Here is a 22,027-nt window from a genome sequence, read left to right as displayed (position 1 = left end):
AGCCTCTTTCTTCATCCTCCATCCAGACCCCCGGCTCTACCTGTTCATCTGTATCTAGGGTCTGCGATGTGTGGTTCCCTGCTCCTCCGAGAGTGTCCTTTTTCGAGCCTCGAGTAGTCTCCTGGGCACACACGGGTGGCTTAGGGAAAAATGCGAAGCCCTTGTGCTTTCCCTCTTGACATTCACAGTGAGGCAGAGCAGTGGGGAGGAGCTCAGACTCTGGAACCAGGCCAACTGGGTTCAAGTTTGCTTCTACCATTTATTAGCCTCATGACCCTGGGAAGATTAATTAACTTCTCTAAGCTTCATTTTTCTCATCTGTAATCTGAGATAATAAGAGTATCTACCTCATAGGGAATTTGTGAAGATTAGTGAACATTAAGCTTTTCTAACTGTGCCCAGGACATAGTAAGCACTCAGTAAGTGTTAGCTGTTATTTCTTTGCTGCCCTGTTGTCTGCACTTTCTAGCCTTCAGATGGGCACTGGAGAGTAAGAGCAAGGGGCAGAGGGGCAGAATGAACAGCTAGGAAATCATTCTGTTGTGCCTTTTGCTTCTTCAGAAAAAAGTTTGGGTGTGTATAGTGTTTAGAAATGCATCTCACGTGTTTCCTCCTCCTCCTCCTCCTTATATATTAGGTGTTGTATTTTTATTCTAGCATTGCATGTTTGTATGTAAGATGAACTCATGTTAGAAAAAGCATGTTAAGATTCCTTCCACTCCCTCTCCTCTTTCACCCCCGTCCCCTCCCTCTCTCCCTACCACACCACTACACCATAAATATGTGTGTGTGTGTGTGTGTGTGTGTGTGTGTGTGTATACACACACATATATATACATATACAAACACCCACTTAAACATACACTGAAAATCAGAAATCACCACCTGGTGGCAAAGGAAAGAAAGCCAAGCCCTAGATAGGCAGTTAGGAACTTGTTAGCTGATGTATATTTGTTGTTTTGACATTCTTGTGCAGTTAGGTCCCCAAGAGGCTTCTGAGCCAGACCTCATGCTGCTCTGCTGGGGATCCAGGTCCATGAGCAGGCAGCTTCACACCTTCCATAAACACTCTCTGAACATCTGCTTAGCTCAGTTGGGTCCTAAGTTCAAGTAAGAGGATCCTGAGATAAATCAAACTCCCACTGACTTGAAGAAGTTCCAAGTCTGGAGAAAGATTTAGAAACCAGGAGTGTCCACACACCAAATTTATACAGTTGGGAGGTCCAGTGGAAGCACAGAGGAAAGGAAACCCTACTTTTCCTGGAGGAATCAAAGACTTCCCAGAGGAAAGATGATTCTTGAACTGAGATTAGAAGGAGTAGTAGGAGTTTGCCAGGCAGGCTTGGCAGGTGAAAAAGCTACACACAGGGAACAGCATAAATGGACAGAGGCATGAGATAGCATGATAAAGGAAAAACAGAACCTCAGTGTCCTTAGAACAAGAGAATGTGCCCTTCAAGGAGTGGAGAGGTGGACAAGGCCAGGTGAGAGAGGGCCTTGACTGTAATGTTTTGACTTGACTTGAAGGTGACCTTTCACGTCTCCAGTCATCAGGTTCCCCAAATGCAACATCAGGAAATCAGGATCACAGAGCCCATCCTTAGGCTCTGACCAGGGCCTTCAGCCTTAGCTCCAGCCGAGCTGGATCAGAAGGAAAGAGTCACTTGTCCTGCCTTGATTTGCAGGCCACCGCACAAATGGAAGAGCATCTAGCAGAGTTCATTTCCTCCAACACTCCAGACAACGTGTTGCCCTTGGCAGACGGAACCTTGAGCTTTATTCATCATCAGGTGATTGAGATGGCCCGAGACTGCCTGGATAAATCTCGGAGTGGCCTCATTACCTCACACTACTTCTATGAACTTCAAGAGAATTTAGAGAAGCTTCTGCAAGATGTGAGTGTCCTTGTTCTGGAACTCTGGTGAACTCTGGTGGTTTTTAGTCCCAAGCTAAGATTAAGGCAGTCATGGTGTTCCCAGCCTGCTTGCCACCTCCCTGCTGGTATGCGGGACCCGCCCCACATGTGCTGCTGCTGCTGCGCTTTGGTTCCTCCCCAGTCCCCTGCATTTCTCAGAGAAGCCTGTTCGTTGTCAGAATTTAGTGCTGTGATTCCTTTCCTTTTCTAATACCAATTACTCTTCCCGAGGCTCCAACATTGATAGTGTTCATAAATATTTGCCTAGGAGATAGTAACCGAGAGCCAAAAAGAGGCCCCAGTGGCTGTAGTGGGCTCTCTTTTGGTAGACATACTGGTGTAAGCAGAACCTTGAGACTGCTTCTCCTCAGTCGGGGGAAAACAGACCCGAGGACTGCACTACGGGTTTATCCGTTTGCTGATATTCTGTTTGCGTAGCAGAAGTTCTCCAGTGGGGACTGATGTGTTTAGAGACCTGATCCTCCCCAGTGTAAAAAGTCTCTGGGCAAAGTAATCCAGAGACCATTGAGTTCTTCTCGCTGCTTCGTGCTCTGCTCTTCCCTTTCCTCTCTGCCTCTCCGATAGGGTGATCGGACGCCCGTTCCCACTCAGACTACAGTTGCCCACATCACACCATTAGTACAGCTTAAGGGAGAGGAGATGTGCTGTCTCCTCGGGGCTCTTCATGTCACTAGAATATTTCCCAGTCCAGACCCCTGTTACCTCCAAACATGTGCCTTCATGCTTTTGTAGGACCAACTGAGCTGAGAGCCCAGGCTAATGGACTCAAACGACTCCAGTGTGTTAGTCCAGAAATTGGGAGCAGGAAGTTGTTTGTTTGTTTTTTTAATTTAGGAAACAGTTGAATCTAGAGAAAGGATGACTAAAGATGATCACGATTATTGCTGTCAAATATTGGGAGTTTTATCATATGTAATATGTGGCAGCTTCTGTGTCCCCTAAAAGGCATACTAGCCCAGTGGACAAGAGTTACGGTGAGAAAGGTTTTGATTTAATAGACGAAAAAGTTCTTCCTTCTACAAAAATGTCTTTTTCTGATTTCAAAAGTAATACTTAAATTTAAACATTGCAGAAATATGAGTTTAAAAAGTTGAAGTCCCATGAAACATCACTGGTGGCTGTTTGTTTCTGTTCAAGAATAACTTCCTAACAGTTCTCCAACAATACGTAGGAATCAGGGATTGAGGCATCAGATAAATCAACTAGAGTGACTTCCAAGGTTGCTTGTACATCTAAGATGGATCTTCTGAAATGCTCAAGTCACAGCTTTGCCCAAAACCTTCAGGCATTTCCCAGATGCCTTGCCTCTGGCAGTGGGAGGAGCACTGAACATGGAGCCAGGCATTCATATGTTCTCTCATTTGCTAGGCCCTGGGAATGCAGAGAAGAAGTTCAGTGCCGGTTCTGGCTCAAGGAATTTGCTGTTGACTGGGGTTTACAGACCCATCAATATGTATTACAGTAAGAATAATAGCTATCATTTATCAAAGTATACTGTATGCCAGACACCACACGGAGTGCTCTATATGAATTATCTCACTTTTGTTTATTATAGTAAGTGTGATTGATGAGCACTAAACAGAGATCAGTTCTGAGCACAGAGGAGGATGTGCTGACTCTGCATAGAGAGTTCAGGAAAAGCTGAGTCTTGATGAGTAGGTAGGAGTTCACTGGACCTAGAAAGCAGTATAAACAACCTTTCAGAGGTGTGGAGGAACTTGGTTCATTTCAGGAATTGCAGGTAAAGTAGTTTGGCATGACTAGAGTGAAGGATGACTGCAGGGCAACCCTGGTAGATGAATTTGCTAGGCACTACATTGTCTAATTTAATCTTCACAACAACACTGTAAGGAAGGTATTGTTATTATTCTCTAAATACGGAGATGAGGAAACCAAACCTTAAAAGGGCCAAGTTAGCCCAAGGTAACTCATTTCTTGAGTAGCAGAGCTAGCACCCAAACCCAGGTTACTTATTCCAGAGCCTAAGATTGTACACTTTCAAATACTTAGTCAATAAGCATTGACATCTGCTATATAAGAGGCACCTGTGCTAGGCGACACAGCCAGCCTCTCTACTTACAAGGCCCTACAGTGTACCTGTAGAGACAGACAATTAATTATAAAACAACGTGCTAGTACCATGTGCTGTGAGCAAACAGCTAGGAAAACATAGAGGAAGGAGCCGTGACTTCTTGTTCTTCGTGTGGAGGGGGCGGGCAGGGGACTTAGATGAGGCTTCACAAAGTTGATATTTGAGCTGCGTGTTAAAAGAATGAACAAGATTTCATCAAATGTCCAGCCTCTCTTTTCATTGCATAACCAGTTTTTTTTAATGGTCTTCATTTGCTGTATTTCTTTCCTTACAACCTGTTCACTATTCGTGTCTTGCCTTCTACTTTCCCTTCCCATTATTCCACTGAAACATTTCAGGCAAAAGTCACCAAAGAACTAACTGGATGGTTGCCAAATGCTGTGACCTCTTTCAGTTCTCACCTTCCTTCACCTGTCTACAGAGGTTTCCACAGTGAACACCTCTCTTTGATCTTTTCTCCCTCCCCAGTTGTCATGACACTGTTCTCTCCAGTCTTGTGGTCTTGCTGCCCCTTCACAGGTTTTCTTAAATGCTGGTGTTTCGAGGGGCACCTTACTGAGCCTCCATGCTCCTCATTCTCCTTTCTTCACTCTCTGATCAGCCCTGTCAGCTCCTGTGTCTTCAGTTGTCATCCATCTGCTAAGGGCCCTTGCTCCCCACTGTTCTTCTGAGCTCCGGATCAGTGGCCCCAGCTGATGATTGGACTCCTCCACTGTACTTCCCACACCGGTTAGAATTCTTCGTTGCAAGTAGTAGAGAACCAATGTAAAAGAAAAAACGGGGGTGGGAGGGACTTCCCTGGTAGTCCAGTGGTTAAGACTCTGTGCTCCCAATGCAGGGGGCATGGGTTCAATCCCTGGTCAGGGAACTAAGATCTTGCATGCTGCATGGTACAGCCAAAAATTTTTTTTAAAAAAAGTAAGTTCCTAGGAAAGTAGTCCACTCTGGTCAGCTATCGGAGGTGAGAGGGAAAGTGCAGCCACACAATACAAATGTGACTCCAAAAGTCAGAGCAGTTTCCAAGAAGAGAGAGTCTCTGGGGCTGAGCAAATACCTAAGAAGGTATCTAGTATAGGTACCTCAAACTTCCCAAGTCCAAAGCAGAACTTTTCCACCTACCTGCTTTCTCTTTAAAACCAAAGGGAATATGTTCTCTACCTATCCTCACCTAAACTGTGTATTTTTTATACTGTCTATTTCATTTATGGGTTCAATGAAGTTTCCTTAAAATTGTCGTTGTACTTAACCATCTATTCCTGCCTCTTCCACCCCTCAGGACTGCTCTGAGATGGCCCAGTCTGTCCATTTCCCTCCATTCTTACTGCCTTGACTTATGCCTTTTTCATCTGCACTATTGCAGTAGCCTGCTGGTGGGTTTCCCTGCTTTTAGGCTTGCCCTCCTTAGTGCACCATCCACACTGCAGCCAAAGTGATCTCTCTAAAATCCCTTCTGGTCACATCACTCTCCTGCTTTGAGGTCTTTCTATTCCTTACAGTCTGTCTGTGGTGGAAAGTGAGCAACAGTGAAGGCTCCATTGGGAGTTACCCCTTGAGCTGGGGTCTGGAGGGTAAGTGAAGCCTGCTAGATGGAGCAGCAGGTGAAGCTGCATGTCTTTGTGACATTCTTCAGCATCATGTAGTGTTCCTCAGCTCATGTGGTTCCTGGTGAGCAGCCTGTGCCCCCTCACGGCCCACTGACCCTCTCTAAGGTCTTTACTTTGCAGCACTCTCTCAACCACTTATCAGCTTCTCCCCAGAGTAGGCTCTGCCCAACCCAGTCCTGCCTGCTTCACTCAGCCATGTTGGGCCAGTGGATTGCTTAAGCATCCTTTGTCTTCTCTACAGGCTCATGAGCGCTCAGAGAGTTCAGAAGTGGCTTTTGTGATGCAGCTGGTGAAAAAGCTGATGATTGTCATTGCCCGCCCTGCTCGTCTCCTGGAATGCCTGGTGAGTGGGCTCTGGGAAGGTTGGGGGAGGGGGGGTGGCTGGAGGGGAGGGAATGGGGGCTGTAGAGGAAGTATTCTGCTAACAGCAGAACTGTGGGGGCACCCACTGCCATTTCTGCTGCTGAAGTCCTTATTTAAATATGACACGCAAGCAAATCCCTGTGAGGAAAAGCGGATGCTCCTGAGAAGTGTGGCAGGGAGGGGTGCTCGTCTGCCCAGCCCACACGGAGCAGGCCCCAGATCAGTGGGGACCCTGGGGGTGAGGAGCACAGGCCAGTTTCGTTTGCACAAGTTGAGTCCACCCTTCATTTGATCATTCATTGACACTTTACTGAGTACCTGCGTCATTCTAGACACTGGAGATACAGGCGTCAATAAAGCAGAGTCCCTGATCCTACGATGCCTCCTCTGCAGTAGAGTTAGATTTCGTCTTTTAGTGCCTTAGGTATGAGGCATGGAGACATGCAAATAATAATTATGATACTGGAAGAAGTTTGCAACCAAGGGAAGTACAAGGTGCAATAGGGACATGGGGAAGGAAGTGCTGTAGTCCTCCTCAGGATGAACAGAGATGGACATTCAGTGAAGGCTCCCTGGGGAATGTGAAGCTTAGGCAGCTACTTGAAGGATAATTGTGAGTTTGCCAGGGGAGAGCCATCAGAAAAGGCATTTGATGGAGTACAAGTTGTTGAAGTGTTGGTGAGGGATAAACCCTGGAGGTAGGCCACGACAGGACCATGGAGAGTGTTGGGTTCTTGGCTCAGGAGTTTGCATTTATCCTTAAGGCTCCTTGGAGCCATCAGAAAGTTTAGGTAAGAATATGACATGGTCAGATTTACTTTTTTAAACTAATTTTATAGAGGTATAATTTACATACAAATATATCCCATTTGAGTGTACAGTTCAGTGAGTTTTAACAAATATACACCTGTCTAATCATTGCCACAGTTAAGATGGAAAACATCTCTCCCGCCTTAGAAAATTCCCTTGTGCCCCTTTGCAGTCAGTCAGTCCCTTTCCCCTGCCCACCTTACCTCCCACTCCAGGTAACCACTTATTTGTTCTTCCACTATGGATAAGTTTGCCTTTTGTACAGTTTCATATAAATTAAATCATATAGTATGTTCTGACTTCTTTCACTCAGCATAATTTTTTTGAGATTCATACATGTTATTGCATGTATCAGTAATTGATTCCTATTTACTTCTGAGTAAATAGGAATTTACTCCATCAGATTTACTCCTAAGAAAGATAACGCTGGCTGCAACATGGATAGTGAATTGGAAGAGAAGGCAGGATGAGCCAGGGACAGCCTTGCAGAGGCACTTAAAGCAGTTCATGTGAGAGAGAGGAGCGCCCAGAACTAGGACAGTGGTGGGAGAACAGAGCAGAAGAGTTGGGTAGAGGGGGATTTCTGAAGTAGACATTCTGACTGGACAGGGACTGAGGGTGAAGAAGAAGGTAAAAGGACTTCCAGTCTGGGTTAGATTGTATCCACATAGGTAGTCGTAGAGTTCTCCAAACCCGTGAGACCAGAGGTAAAGAAAGCAGTGGAGGCTGGGGTCGTGGTGAACAGAGGCCTCTCCCTCAAGGACATGAAGTCTGTGGTTAAACAGGGGCTTGGAGTCAGGCCTGGGTTTGCGTGCTGGTTTTCTCTTTCTTCCTACCTCTGAGGCCATGGTCAAGTCCATGCATCTCTGTGAGCCTTGATTTCCTCACCAAGGTCACAGAGGTGTCTTCAGGGTTTAGCCCATAGTGGCACTTAGTAGGCACTCAGTCAATGGGGCCCTCGTTCCTATGTGCTCCAGGCAGACAAGGACTTCTGCGCTGTGTCCACAAGGACCTCCAGCCCCCAGCACACAGGGGTTGCTCAGTAGATGTCTGAAGGCATGTGTGTGCACCGCCAGGGCTGTGAAGTGTGATTGAAGGTGTGCCAGGACTTCCCGTCTTCACTGGGTGTGGGAAAACACCTGACAGTGCCGTGTCTGGTTGGCACAAGGCTTTGGACCAGGCGAATAGGCAGAGCTCTCTGGAAATGAAATGCTCTGGTTCTTATTGCTGTAAAGACAGCAAATACTTAGGATGTCCAGTCTGGAGGTGACCTGTAAGACAGCTTTGTCCCCATTGGTTCCTGAATCATGATGTTTCTGGGGATTCAGGGGTAGGGGTGTCCATCACAAAGAGGAAGTCTTCTTGTTCATCCTACTCTGGGTATATGCTGTAAAACCAAAGAGACCAGCAGCCTGCTCTTGTAGCCCTCACCACTGACTACCTCTCTCCCCGGTACAGGAGTTTGACCCTGAAGAGTTCTACCATCTGTTAGAAGCAGCTGAGGGCCACGCCAAAGAGGGACAAGGGATTAAATGTGACATTCCCCGCTACATCGTTAGCCAACTGGGCCTCACACGGGATCCCCTAGAGGGTGAGCATGCGGCCTGGTGGCTGCAAAGAGGCCCCACAGCCTACAAGCTCTAACAGCAGGGAAGCCACTTGGAGAAGAGGCTTAGTTGGACAGGGACACAACACAACATCAGAGGCCCGAGGGCTATAGGAAAAACTCTGTGTTCTCTGTCATAAAACAGCCCCTCCTTCAGGATTATCCACATCTGCCTTATATAACCCAAGCTGGATTGCCTTGGGCCCACCTGCGTTGGATTTAGAGCCTAAGATCAAAAGGTCATCACAGAGGACCACAATAACTCACTTTTTTTTTCTTTTTTTTTTTTTTTTTTTTTGTGGTTCGCGGGCCTCTCCCATTGCGGAGCACAGGCTCAGCGGCCGTGGCTCACGGGCCCAGCCGCTCCGCGGCATGTGGGATCTTCCCGGACCATGTGGGATCTTCCCGGACCGGGGCACGAACCCGTGACCCCTGCATCGGCAGGTGGACTCCCAACCACTGCGCCACCAGGGAAGCCCCACAATCACATTTTCAAAAATGGTCACCTCCTCTGCATGCTTGCCTCTCCTGCTGCCACCTCACAAGTCCTCCTGTGTCTTTGGGGTGGTCCTAACTCAGGGCTTCAGAAGATAATGCCATTCTCTGGGCCTTCACACTGAGCCCCTCATGAACCCTGGGCTTCCAAATCCCGAGTCTCTAGTTGTCCCACTCGTGCCTTTCCTGCTTCCCAGCCTCATCTGGCAAAGCAGAGTCTTGACCAGCAGGATGGGGGCCAGCTATCAGACAGCCCAGCTTTGGGCCCTGTTTTCAGGCATTGTCCCAAGTTTGAGGGAAGCTTTGTAGATTTTGCCAGGCCTTTTGAAGGGCACTGGACTTCTAGAAATAGGGGTGGCAATATTATTTGGCAAACAAGTCCAAAAGCTGTGACTGCACTAAGGATAGAGCCACAGGACCGCCTGCCAGCCTGATGCTGGAAGCATTAATGCCTTCCCTACACGCATCTGTCATGTGATGTGAATGGACTGCTGCGATGTCTTGACATTGCCACGCACACTTTTCTCTTGTGTCCTTGCTTTGTTTCTAGAAATGGCCCAGTTGAGCAGTTATGACAGTCCTGACACTCCGGAGACAGATGATTCAGTCGAGGTAAAGACCCTGAGCTCCTGCCTCAGTCCTGGAGCGGGGGCCCTGTGAAGCAAAGGGCTGTGAATTCTAAGAGACTGCTTGAAGGAGGGATGGTGGAGTGGGTGATTGCTTACACTGTCTGAGAGGTCATTCAGTTCCTGGGGAAGAATGGGCAGGAGGCCACGGCAGGGCTAAGAGCTGAGCAGATGCTGGGGCCACAGCTTCCCCAAAAATGTGAGCTCTGAGAAGCATTCCTGGCTCCTGCCTTTTCCCGTGTCTTCCAGGGCCGTGGAGCATCTCTGACATCTAAAAAGACACCCTCTGAAGAGGACTTCGAAACCATTAAGCTCATCAGCAATGGCGCCTATGGGTAAAGGCAGGGGTCAGGGTGTGGCCGGGACTGGAGCTAAGTCAGCCCTGGGGCTCTTCCTTCCGGAAGTGAATGATGCCTAATCCTCTGAGCACCAGATGCCTCAGGACGGACACTGTCCCTCCTCTAAGCCTCCAGGAGAGGCAAGAGCCCAGTTTCCTCTGACATCTGAGTGTGGTTCCTTTCACAGGAAAGATTCCCTCTCCTCTTGGTGGCACTCCTCCTCTCACTGAGCTCTGAGGAGGGGTTGAGCTGTGTCCTCAGGACTTGGTATATCAGGAAATTGAAGAGCTCCCTGGGCAGGTGCTCAGATCCTTCTCATTGATAAGCACCCCCTGCTCCTTTGTTCTGTGCATTGATAAGGTGTGAGAGGAAGCAGTTTGACCACCCAAGCTCGCAGTGGAGGAGAGCACAGCTCAGGGGCTGAGGGCCGTGGGGTACGGATGGGCTTTGTTTCCAGGGCCGTATTCCTGGTGCGGCACAAGTCCACCCGGCAGCGCTTTGCCGTGAAGAAGATCAACAAGCAGAACCTGATCCTACGGAACCAGATCCAGCAGGCCTTTGTGGAGCGTGACATACTGACTTTTGCTGAGAACCCCTTTGTGGTCAGCATGTTCTGCTCCTTTGAGACCAAGCGCCACCTGTGCATGGTGATGGAGTATGTTGAAGGTACTGGGGGAAAGGTGGCCTGGCTTGGGGGCCACGGCATAATCTGAGACAGCCCTGAGCAGGGACCAACAGCTTGTGTAGGCGTGAAGTTTCAGGGCCCAGCTTCCCAACCTCTCTTTGGCCTTGGTTTCTGCCTTAGGATCTCAGAGACCGTTTGGCCATGGTGGGCACAAGGTGCCGTGCCCCTCCCAGGGAGAGGCTTCTGGAGCAGTAGCTGCCATGAGGCTGCCCATGTCAGGACAGGATGTATCAGCCGCAAAGCTACAAAGCCTGCACAGCCTGGCAGACCTGCTGGCACCTGGCAGGAACAAAGGGGGTAGCAGAGCCACCAAAGCCCAGGGTCGGATGCTGGGAGGATTGCATCTGGGCCCTCAGAGGAGAGGAAAGCCACTGCCCTTGCAGATGGTTTTTGAAGGGGATGCCCCTTAATACCCCACAAAATGCTCTGGGGATGGTGTAGGAGAGCTGTGTTGGGGCACAACTCTGGAGGGGGCAGCCGCTTTGCCAGTGGCCTTCCCTTTCCCTTCGTCAGGGCTGCGTACAGCTTCCAAAGATATTTTGCCTAAGTCTTGAAGTTGAAGCTGAACAAAACTCCGCTTTTCATTCTTTGGGTATGTGCTGGGAGTTTACAGTGTTACTTTACTCAAAAACTAAAGGACAGCCAACAGGAAGGAAATAAATGAACAAATGCTGAAGTCTCAGCCAGATGTGTTTAGAATAAACAGGATTCCCATCCTAAAATAACTTAGTCCTGTCCCAAAGAATCAGCTTACAGGCATAGAGGCCTGGGTTCATTCCCTCTTTGTCCTGAACCATGGCCTTGACAGCCACTGGCCGACTCCTCTTACCTCCAGCTCCCCTCCACACTCTCCCACCCATGCCAGCAGCAGAGGGGCTAGAATCACAGTCTCTGTCACCAGGGTATTCTGTGACACTATCTACTCTGGGGGCCTCTGAGACCATCTAGAGCAGTGCACTGGACCCACCCTTCATGGTGGCCTGGGCTTGTTGCAGGAGGAGACTGTGCCACTCTGCTGAAGAACATCGGGGCCCTGCCTGTGGATATGGTGCGCCTGTACTTTGCGGAAACTGTGCTAGCCCTGGAGTACTTACACAACTATGGCATCGTGCACCGTGACCTGAAGCCTGACAAGTATGCCCACTATCCGAGTCCCTTGTTTAGGGTGTCCCTCTTGGGTCTCTAGATAAATGAACGCAGACACAGCATGTTTGAACCTATCCCAAATGGCTGCTAGGAAACACTGCTCATGTGGGTGTCCATCTAGGCTTGGTACTCTAGCCCCTGACTACCCCAAATGCAAAGAACATTGCCAGCAAGGTCTGGCAGGGGCACCGTAAGGCTTTGCTGACATCAAAGAATCACTGAGGGGCTCCACTCAAGAAACCAAGCAGGAACAAAAGAATCCACACATCTAGTAGATGGCTAAGCAAGTGTCCTGACATTTACTGACATCTACTCTGTGCCAAGCACTGTATTCTAGTCCCTGGCCTGTAGAGCTTAAATCTAGTGTGGGTGACAGAAATATCTGTGTATAGGCTGCTTCTTAGAAGGTATTAGTCAGGTGGGCGAAGGTGGGAGGAACTTTCTCGAGCTGGGGAGCAGGATTTGCAACGGCACGCACAGGTGTGGGGAAGGGTCCCATTCAGGAACTACAAATAGTACAGTATGGCTGAAGCTGAGGTTGTTAGTTGGTTAAAGTAGTGAGAGAGGAAGCTAGAGAGGGGGGCAGGGATTGGGTCATCAAGGGGCCTTTTGTTAAGTCTGGGTTTAATTTTAAAGGGTCGTAGAGAGTCTCTGAAGGGCCTGTTAACCACAGGGTGACAAAGTGTCACACTCAGACTCTGATTTAGGTTTAGGAAGATCACTGCCCATGGAAAGAGGTGATGAGACCATGGCAGTAGTCTAGGCTCAAAACAACAGTGCCTGCACTGGAACAGAGTCGGGATGGAGAAGAGAGGGATAGTGTTGGGAAGTGGAAAGGAAATGATAAGGCTGGGGTGAGAGAGAGCAGGAGTCTGGGATATCTTCCAGATTTCCACCTTGGTGCTGGTGGTGGTAAGCCTCTGTAGTGGAAAGTAGCTTTGACATTAGACAGACCTAAGTTCATAGAGCTTGTTAACTCTCTGAACTCCGGTCTGTCAATTAAACCTCTCTGAGCCTCTTGTTCCTCCTCTTGGGAATAATAATACCTACCTTTGTTGTGTTAGTTACTCTGTAAGACCTTTCATGAGCCAGAATATTTTGATAAATAATTGCTAAAGGACTTATCACAGAGCTCAGTAGGTAACAGAAACTACTGCTTTTCACTGAAAAGAGGACCAGTTAGGAGGCATGACCTTGTTTTGGACAGGTTGAGTTCACGTGCCTGTAGGACATCTGGTCAGTTTTTAGGCATGGAGCTCATGAAAGAAGTCAGGGCCAAAAAAAAAAAAAAAGTCAGGGCCAGAGATACAGATTTGGCAATAAAGGGGTAGTAGGGTGAAGCCTTTGGCACAAAATGGCTCAGGCAGAGTATGTGAAGGGGAAGAGACAGTTCTCTGTGAGATCTTACTTCTAGTTCCTCCCAACCAGCCCTCCTAAAACTAGCCGTGGATGTGGAATGAGGTCATTGTGCCCCTTTGCCCTCTCCCTGATTCGGGGTGTTGTGAGCCACCTAGGTCAGGAGAGGGGACTGGGAATGGCTGGAGCCTTAGGATGAGGCTGATCGCTCGTGGAAGAAAGTCTGTTTCTCAGCTGGCTGATACTTGCCCTCAGTATAGAATATGGTTGAGGGCAGTAAACAAAAGTGAATTGAGGGAATGGGCAAAAGGCAGGTCAGTTGCTTGTGCAGAGTACAGTACTTATACAACCAGAGCTATTTATTCTTTCACAGCTGCCTGTCTCCCTGATGAAGCTATCCTGCTTATGTCCCACAGTAGACGCCTGAGTGGGAAATTGGGCATATACTAAAATCAGCAATCTTGGAAGACCAGGAAATAACTTCAAACTTTTGTTTCTCTGGTTTCCCAGCCTGCTCATTACATCCATGGGGCACATCAAGCTCACTGACTTTGGCCTTTCTAAAATTGGCCTCATGAGTCTGACCACAAACTTGTACGAGGGCCACATTGAAAAGGATACTCGGGAGTTCCTGGACAAGCAGGTAATAAGAACGATGGTTGAGACCTTGGGGGTTGAATCCAGGCCTCAGAGTAAGGACTGGAGGCCACATGCTTACCTTGCAGCTAGATGTTAAGACTGAGAGCTCATGTCTTTTCCACCTTTTGGTTCCAGGGAGGCATTGAGATAGGTAGCACATTTGGAAAATAAGGTGGCCCATGAGAATCACATGGATATAAAATCCAAAATCATCTTCCTCCTCAGGGTTTGAAGAAGATAGGTCACATAACCATTGACACTCTCAGAGACTGATAAGAGGTCAGTCCTGAGACTTCTAGCCTCAGTAAAGAGCAGAGCTCTCCTGGCTCCTGTGTCCTTGGAACACAGCTCCAAGTTTCCACTGGGCTGTGTCCTGAGAGTAGCCACAGGACATTTCCTGATTTGACATTACAGGTTGCGACTGTTCACAAGTCCCTGTAGGAGTCATATGACTGTAGTGTCTGTTCTTTGGAGGCTGGAGGGCAGAGACCAATTGTGGGTACCACGTGCCAAAAGGGAGTGGTGGTTCCAGGCTAGAGCTAGAAGTTTCAGTTAATCAGGAAATACATAAACTCACCCCACCAACAGCTCCACCTCTGGTACCCTGGGGCTCCTGCTCCCTAACCAGAGTGAGCTGAGTCTTCATTCAGAGACTTTCTGCTCCAGAAGTGGGAGCACCCCAACCCCTCCAGCCACCATGCCAATTCCCTGTCTCTGGATGCTGAGCCAGCCCGGCTTCTTTGTGCCCAGGTATGCGGGACCCCGGAATACATTGCCCCTGAGGTGATCCTGCGTCAGGGCTATGGGAAACCAGTGGACTGGTGGGCCATGGGCATAATCCTGTATGAGTTCCTGGTGGGCTGCGTCCCTTTCTTCGGAGACACTCCAGAGGAGCTCTTTGGGCAAGTGATCAGTGGTAGGTACCATCCCCCTGGCCCACCAAGGGGACAGAATCTGGATCCACAAATATGATTTATGCGTGCATCTGCGAGGCTTACGAGTTCTTGTTCTGTGTTCACGTGTGTGTGTTTGATATGCTTGCCTCAGATGTGTGCACATGCAAACTCTGTGTCACCTAGCGCTTGTTCTGATTGTGTGCCTGGTCCCACATGAGTGCATGAGTGTACCTGTGTTGTGTCTGTGCATACCCCGTGAGTGTGAGTTCTGTGTGTGTGTGAGTGTGTACATGTGTCTGGAGTGTAAAGGCAGGGTGAGCTGGAGATCAGACCAGGGGAAGTCACTGCTTTGCAGTGGCCACCCTGGATCAAAGAGCAAGCCATGGTCTAGGATGTGGGAGACTCCCCTAGAAGGATAGGAACCTGTACAACCTGAAGGAAGTGGGTCCCAGACAAGGCTTTCAGGGCTCTGGGCTGGGCCCTTTATGCCTCCCCAAATGTATCCTATCACAGGACCCTCTTCTCCATCTCCCCACTCTGCCCACGACTTCTGGGACTTCTCTAACCCACTCCTTTCCTTGTCACACCCAATGACTCTTCAGATGAGATTGTGTGGCCCGAGGGGGATGATGCGCTGCCGCTGGACGCCCAGGATCTCACCTCAAAACTGCTCCACCAGAATCCTCTGGAGAGACTGGGTACAGGTGGGACAGGCCCCACTAACCTTTCTCAGCACTTGGAGGAGTAGGGCTGATTCCATATAACTGGGAGGTTCAGGCTTCAGGTGTGGGCGGTGCCCCTGGATCCTGAACCTCTGCCCTGCTCCCTGCGGGCGGGAGAGGAAGGTGCTAGAGCTGAGGCCTCCAGGCCCAGCCTTTCGAGGCCTAGGTTCTCACTGGACGTGCTGACCTGGACTCCACACAGCTCACCCCAGCCCCTTGCCCACACCATCCCTGTCCATAGGCAGTGCCTATGAGGTGAAGCAGCACCCGTTCTTTATTGGTCTGGACTGGACAGGACTTCTTCGTCAGAAGGCTGAATTTATTCCTCAGCTGGAGTCAGAGGATGATACTAGCTACTTTGACAGTAAGGCCACTGGTGGGATGGGGAGGAGCAGGGATCCTACCTGTGTGCCCAGAAACACCTGTGCACCGTGAACTTGGTATCAGGAGCAACTTCTCCAGGCCCTCCTGAGGTCTGATAGGGTTAAAGGAGGCCACCACCATGGCCTCTGAAAGGCACTGTTCTGTGTGTCCCAGCCCGCTCAGAGCGATACCACCACATAGACTCAGAGGACGAGGAAGAAGTGAGTGAGGATGGCTACCTTGAGATTCGCCAGTTCTCTTCCTGTTCTCCAAGGTTCAGCAAGGTGTGACTGTGGTGGGCCCAGGCTGGAGAATTGGGAGAAGAGGACCTATTGAGGGACATCCCTGGGGCACACCTGGGGAGGAGGGGATGGGCTATCTCTGGGAAAAGAGCGGGAAAGGTCTGGGCCTGCATGTGACAGATGCCTCTAGATCTACTCAGGGCCCTGACATATGAGACGCCAGGGTGCAGCCAGGTCAGACCAGTGGAATAGCTGTTTCCTTGAATATTCACCTGGTATATATGGGGGAGGGAAGAGGAGAACTGGCTCGAATTCCTGGGCTTCGGGCGCTGAGGATCCTTTTCGCTCCTTGGGAGGTGTGGTCGTTGGGCGTCCCGGCAGGTCTCCTGTGCCCACAGGTGTACAGCAGCATGGAGAGGCTCTCGCTGCTCGAGGAGCGCCGGATGCCGCCCCCCACCAAGCGCAGCCTGAGCGAGGAGAAGGAGGACCGCTCGGACAGCCTGGCGGGGCTGAGGGGCCTCGAGCGGAGCTGGGTGATGGGCTCTCCTGAGATGTGAGCATGCAGAGCTTGCCCAGGGGTGGGCGGCACAGCCATCCGCTGGTGGTCACGGATGGTGGGGAGGCATGTGGTGCGGTGAGGGGCCTTCGAGAGGATGGCTCCTGGAGAGAGCTTCTGTGACATGAGCCCCAGAGGAAGCCTGGGCTGGAGGAGGGAGGCCGCCGGGGCCACCTCACCCTAGGCCTTGTGTCTCACAGATTACGGAAGCGGCTTTCAGTGTCTGAGTCATCCCACACGGAGAGCGACTCCAGCCCTCCCCTCACAGTGCGCCGCCACTGCTCGGGCCTCCTGGACGTGCCTCGCTTCCCTGAGGGCACTGAGGAGGCTGGTGGCCCCCCTAGGAGGCAGCAGCAGGAGGGTGCTTGGTTTCTGACACCCCCATCTGGAGAGGGGGTATCCGGGCCTGCCCCTGAACGGCCAGCGGAACGGCGGCTGAAGCTGGATGAGGAGCCTCTTGGCCAGAGCAGCGCTTCCAGTCCAGGTGCGGCCCAGCGGGTGGCCAGAGGGCCTAGGCTGGGGATGCAGCAGGGGGCCAGGAGGGGAGGCTCGGCTTCACTGCAGGTCTCACTGGTCACTTGGTCCACAGCCATGGAGACTCGAGGAGGCCGCGGGACCCCACAGCTGGCTGAGGGAGCCACAGCCAAGGCCATCAGCGACCTGGCGGTGCGCAGGGCCCGCCACCGGCTGCTCTCTGGGGACTCTCTAGAAAAGCGCACCACTCGCCCCATCAACAAAGTGATCAAGTCCGCCTCAGCCACAGCCCTGTCCCTCCTCATTCCTGCGGGTGAGGCCCCCAGGGAGCGAAGATAAAACTCATAGGAAGGGCCTTGGAACCTCTGTGGGCCCGTGGCTGGGGTGTGCACGCAGCAGGTCTGTCTGTGTTCTGTGTGTTGAGGAGGCAGGGATCCAAGAGGCTGTGTGTCACTGCAGCCGCTTTGTTAAGAGAGCAGGGGTCTCTAAAGGTGTGCGTTGGTCTGGGGTTGTGTGTGCGTGTTCCAGAAGGCAGATAGCACCGTGCAATGAGCGCAGGCTCTGAGGCAGAGAGCTCATATTCAGATCCTGGTTCCAGCACTGAAGGGCTCTTGATCTTGAAGAAGGTGCTTAATCCCTCTGAGCTTCAAGTTCCTCATCAAAAAATGTGGATATTAATGATGGTAACTCATAGGGTAAGTGTGACGTTCAAGTATGTATGAAGAGCTTATATGGTCCCTAATGTGTATAAGTAAGCACTCAGTAAATGCGAGCCCATCACCTCCTGGGGTCTGCGAGGGTCTGGGCACACAAAGGCGCTTTGCTTATCAGAGGTTGCGGGGAAGACGTACCTGGCTGGGGGCAGACTCTGTGACTAGAGCTGTGTGGGATCAACAGCCCAGACAGGGGCCGGGCTCGAGCATGGACGCACTAAATCCCGGCTTCTCCTTCTCCAGAGCACCACACCTGCTCTCCACTGGCCAGCCCCATGTCCCCGCATTCCCAGTCATCCAACCCATCATCCAGGGACTCTTCTCCAAGCAGGGACTTCCTGCCAGCCCTCAGCAGCTCAAGGCCCCCCATCATCATCCACCGAGCCGGCAAGAAGTATGGCTTCACCCTGCGGGCCATCCGTGTCTACATGGGTGACTCAGACGTCTACACTGTGCACCACATGGTGTGGGTATGTCTGGCCATCCAGACCTGTTGTCTCCCAGCTTCATCACTCTTCTTCCTTCCCCTTGCTAGGGCCTGTCTGTCCCTGCTTCTGTCCCTGCCCACATTACCCTCAGGGGTCAGAGAGTGAGGGGTAGGGGTCACAACTCGATGAGCAGAGCTAGGCCCCACCCTTCATGCTCAGGCTCCAGGCTGAGGACTGTTCTCTCCCCGGGACAGCACGTGGAGGACGGAGGTCCAGCCAGTGAGGCAGGGCTCCGTCAGGGGGACCTCATCACACACGTCAACGGGGAGCCTGTGCACGGGCTGGTGCATACAGAGGTGGTGGAGCTGATCCTGAAGGTCAGTGCTGGGTGTGCCACGGTCCCTGAATGACTCCAGCCTTATGAGTCTGTGACTGAGCATGGGGGAGTGGGAGAGTTGGGCGCACACATACCTGACACTGAGGACAGATGCACATACACACGGAACTTGGGTGTGGCCATAGCAAAGGGTTTTCACTGGAAGGCGACACCCTCATTGACCAAGGCAGGGATCCTGCTGAGCTGTGGGTAGGACTGGAGGACAGGGCATGTGAGCCTCTTCTCTATCTTCCCAACCCCAAACCACTTGGGCTCCAGTGGAGCCATTTCCTAATCTGTGAAGAAGGAAGGTGGTCCCTGGCTCAGACACGGTGATGCAGGGGCAGAAGCTCAAGCTGTGGGACAGCGGTACCCAGCGGGAGGGACAGGGGCAGGAACACAGCCACGGCCTTAGCCTAGGCTCATGCTCTGATCCCCAGAGTGGAAACAAGGTGTCTATTTCAACAACTCCCCTGGAGAACACATCCATTAAAGTGGGGCCAGCTCGGAAGGACAGCTACAAGGCCAAGATGGCCCGAAGGAGCAAGCGGAGCCGGGGCAAGGATGGGCAAGAAAGGTGAGCCAGACTTAGCCCAGGGGATCTGCTCTCAGCCACCTAGGTGCTAGTGTGTGCTGGGGACCCTGGACCTTGGCCCGGTGTGTGGTGTGCCCTGGGCACCAACTCAGACAGCCTCTGACCCCTGTCTCTGCAGCAGAAAAAGGAGCTCCCTGTTCCGGAAGATCACGAAGCAGGCATCCCTACTCCACACCAGCCGCAGCCTTTCTTCCCTTAACCGCTCTTTGTCATCAGGGGAGAGTGGGCCAGGCTCTCCCACACACAGCCACAGCCTTTCTCCCAGATCTCCCACTCAGGGCTACAGGGTGACCCCTGAAGCTGTGCATTCAGGTATGAAGGGCTGGTTGCAGAGACAGCCCCTGGGAGGTAGCAGAGTCCTGGGCCCTCTGTGCTTCCCAATCGTCCCACTCTGAAGCTCTCATCCAGCCCACCCCCTTAAGATCCGGCAGTCTTGGGGAGGAGGTGACAGAGGTGGAGGGTGACTTCATTTCTGTAGCCTGGGCTCTGGTTCACTGGTGGAGTAACCTTGATGATCCTGGGACATTCCAGGCCTAAGCCCTGTTTTGCCCCTCAGTCACTTCCAAGAGCTAACTGCTCTGCCTTTGTGTTTGTGTGTCTCTGTCTGTCTGTCTGTGTAAAGTGGGGGGAAATTCATCACAGAGCAGCTCCCCCAGCTCAAGCGTGCCCAGCTCTCCAGCCGGCTCTGGGCACACACGGCCCAGCTCCCTCCACGGTCTGGCGCCCAAGCTCCAACGCCAGTACCGCTCTCCACGGCGCAAGTCAGCAGGCAGCATCCCACTGTCACCACTGGCCCACACCCCTTCTCCACCACCAGCAGCTTCACCCCAGCGATCCCCATCACCCCTGTCTGGCCACGGAGCCCAGGCCTTCCCTACCAAGCTTCACGTGTCACCTCCCCTAGGCCGGCAGCTCTCACGGCCCAGGAGTGCGGAGTCACCCCGCTCACCACTACTTAAGAGGGTGCAGTCAGCTGAGAAACTGGCGGCTGCACTTGCTGCTTCCGAGAAGAAGCTAGCCACTTCTCGAAAACATAGCCTTGACCTGCCCTACCCTGAGCTAAAGAAGGACTTGCCACCCAGGGAAGTCAGCCCTCTGGAGGTAGTTGGGACCAGGAGTGTGCTGTCTGGGAAGGGGGTGCCGTCAGGGAAAGGGGTGCTGCAGGCTGCTCCCTCACGGGCCCTAGGAACCCTCCGCCAGGACCGGGCTGAACGGCGAGAGTCGCTGCAGAAGCAGGAAGCCATCCGGGAGGTTGACTCTTCAGAAGATGATGCTGATGAGGGGCCTGAGAACAGCCGAGGTGTACAGGATCCAAGCTTGGTAGCTAACCCAGAAGTGGGCCAGGATCCACTCCTCCGAGGAGCAGAAGCAGGAGCAGGAGAGGGTGAGGAAGAGGATGCCTTCTTGCCCAGGGATCCCAGGAGCCAGGGCCCAGTGGTCCCAGGCCTACTGACAGGGGTCACACTGGGATCTCCCAGAATGGAAGGCCCTAGTGTCCCCCAGAAGAGGCTTGGGATCCTACAAGCCTTTGAAGAGGCTGCGGGCTCCTCGTCACCAGCCCCCAACCTGGGTAGGGCTGGACCCACAGACCCCATCCCCCCTGAAGTCTGCTGGAAGGCCCAGCACCTCCACACCCAGGCACTAACAGCACTTTGTCCGAGCTCTTCAGGACTCATCCCCACCAGTTGCTCCACTGCCTCCACCTCTGGAGAGCTGGGCCTGTGGTCCTGGAAATTCACTGTTGAAGGCCCTGACAGGGCATCCCCAACCAGAAAGGCAACAATGAAAGATGGACTGGCCAGCTCCCAGGATTTGGAAACTACAACTCCAGTCCACCCTGCAAACCTGTCTCCCAGACAGGAGGGGAAGTCATGGCCACCCAGTGCCCCTGGGCTGGCCCATCTACCTTGTGAGGTTCCTAGCCAGAGCTGGCTATGGGAGCCTGAGTGTACACAAAGAGAGGAAGAGGAGCCAGCCCTGGGTATCACCAAAGTGCCTGATGCCTCAGGTGACAGGAGGCAGGACATTCCATGCAAAAGCTGCCCCCTCACCCAGGAGCCTGGGCCCAGCCTGCTCCAGAAGGGCCGAGACCCAGGGGGCCCTCAGAAGCATCAGGACTTGGCATTGGCACCCGATGAGCTTTTAAAGCAAACATAGAGGTTCTTTGCCACTTCTTGCACTCAGTCCTGTGTAATACACGCTCTTGGAAACTATCTTTATGTCTTTGTCTTTCTTCTTTCCTTCAGTCAATACAATTGTAACTTAAGGTCCTGTGTTGCTGCTGAGAATGTAATGATGAATGAGACACTGTTGTGGGAGGGTGCCTAAGCCAGCTAGGCTTCCCAGAGACTAGGGCATCTGAGCTCAAACCTGGAGGACAGATGATAGGTAGTAGTTGGCTAGGTTAGAAGAGTGAGGATTCGTGTGAGAAAGAATGTCCAGACAAAGAGTACAGCACTTGCCATACACCTGGCATATTCAAAGAGCTGAAAGTAATTCAAACTGGAAATGGGTCTAGTGAGTTAGGCCAGGGCAATATCTAAGAGGCTTCTAGGAGTTTAGACTTTCTGTAGGTGATGGGGAACCAGAGAAGTCCATGTGGCACGTAATATTCCTGCTTTATAGAGAAGGGAACTCAGGTTTTCAGACATTAACGTGAGCAAGATCATACGGCTCTGGGCAGGGCTAGGATTAGAATCTAGGTCTCTCTTGACTCTAGAACCCACATTTATCTCCTAATTTGGAGTGCTCTTAGCCAGTAAATGAGAAAAAGAGGTAGAGGGAAGTGAAGAGTTGAACTTGGGATATATTTAATTTGAGGTACTTGTGGCACATCCAGAAGTTTGGGTGCATGGGTCTGGAACTCAGTAGGGAAATCTAGACTGAAGTTAGAAATCTGAGAGCCATCAGTGTATCAGTAGTAATGCACTAGCATTTAAGGCAAAGAAAGAAGACATGGAGGAAGA

General features: G+C 51.5%; 1 protein-coding gene across 28 annotated transcripts in view; it reads left to right on the top strand.

Moving 5' to 3' along the window:
- The window catches only part of MAST2 (microtubule associated serine/threonine kinase 2), a 237,250-nt gene extending 215,976 nt beyond the window's left edge, over window positions 1-21,274 (top strand). For 12 of the 28 annotated variants that reach the window (XM_067008485.1, XM_067008503.1, XM_067008476.1 and 9 more), the window contains 20 exons: window positions 1,686-1,895; window positions 5,874-5,975; window positions 8,264-8,396; window positions 9,457-9,518; window positions 9,782-9,867; window positions 10,328-10,536; window positions 11,551-11,689; window positions 13,568-13,700; window positions 14,447-14,612; window positions 15,195-15,296; window positions 15,556-15,678; window positions 15,852-15,961; window positions 16,276-16,472; window positions 16,676-16,959; window positions 17,065-17,262; window positions 17,906-18,132; window positions 18,345-18,467; window positions 18,907-19,043; window positions 19,180-19,373; window positions 19,684-21,274. In XM_067008485.1, coding sequence (XP_066864586.1) covers window positions 1,686-1,895; window positions 5,874-5,975; window positions 8,264-8,396; window positions 9,457-9,518; window positions 9,782-9,867; window positions 10,328-10,536; window positions 11,551-11,689; window positions 13,568-13,700; window positions 14,447-14,612; window positions 15,195-15,296; window positions 15,556-15,678; window positions 15,852-15,961; window positions 16,276-16,472; window positions 16,676-16,959; window positions 17,065-17,262; window positions 17,906-18,132; window positions 18,345-18,467; window positions 18,907-19,043; window positions 19,180-19,373; window positions 19,684-21,218 — 4,470 coding nt within the window. In that variant the 3' untranslated portion in view covers window positions 21,219-21,274. The remainder of the gene's footprint in view (window positions 1-1,685; window positions 1,896-5,873; window positions 5,976-8,263; window positions 8,397-9,456; window positions 9,519-9,781; window positions 9,868-10,327; window positions 10,537-11,550; window positions 11,690-13,567; window positions 13,701-14,446; window positions 14,613-15,194; window positions 15,297-15,555; window positions 15,679-15,851; window positions 15,962-16,275; window positions 16,473-16,675; window positions 16,960-17,064; window positions 17,263-17,905; window positions 18,133-18,344; window positions 18,468-18,906; window positions 19,044-19,179; window positions 19,374-19,683) is intronic. The other 16 variants (XM_067008511.1, XM_059042639.2, XM_059042633.2 and 13 more) reach the window with 7 other exon arrangements.
- The last annotated feature ends 753 nt before the right edge of the window (window positions 21,275-22,027 follow it).

This window comes from Kogia breviceps, chromosome 1 (genome assembly GCF_026419965.1).
Source record: "Kogia breviceps isolate mKogBre1 chromosome 1, mKogBre1 haplotype 1, whole genome shotgun sequence".
In the NCBI taxonomy this organism is placed as follows: domain Eukaryota; kingdom Metazoa; phylum Chordata; class Mammalia; order Artiodactyla; family Physeteridae; genus Kogia; species Kogia breviceps.
Note: the sequence above shows the minus strand (reverse complement) of the source record. Positions and strands in the feature narration are given on the sequence as shown.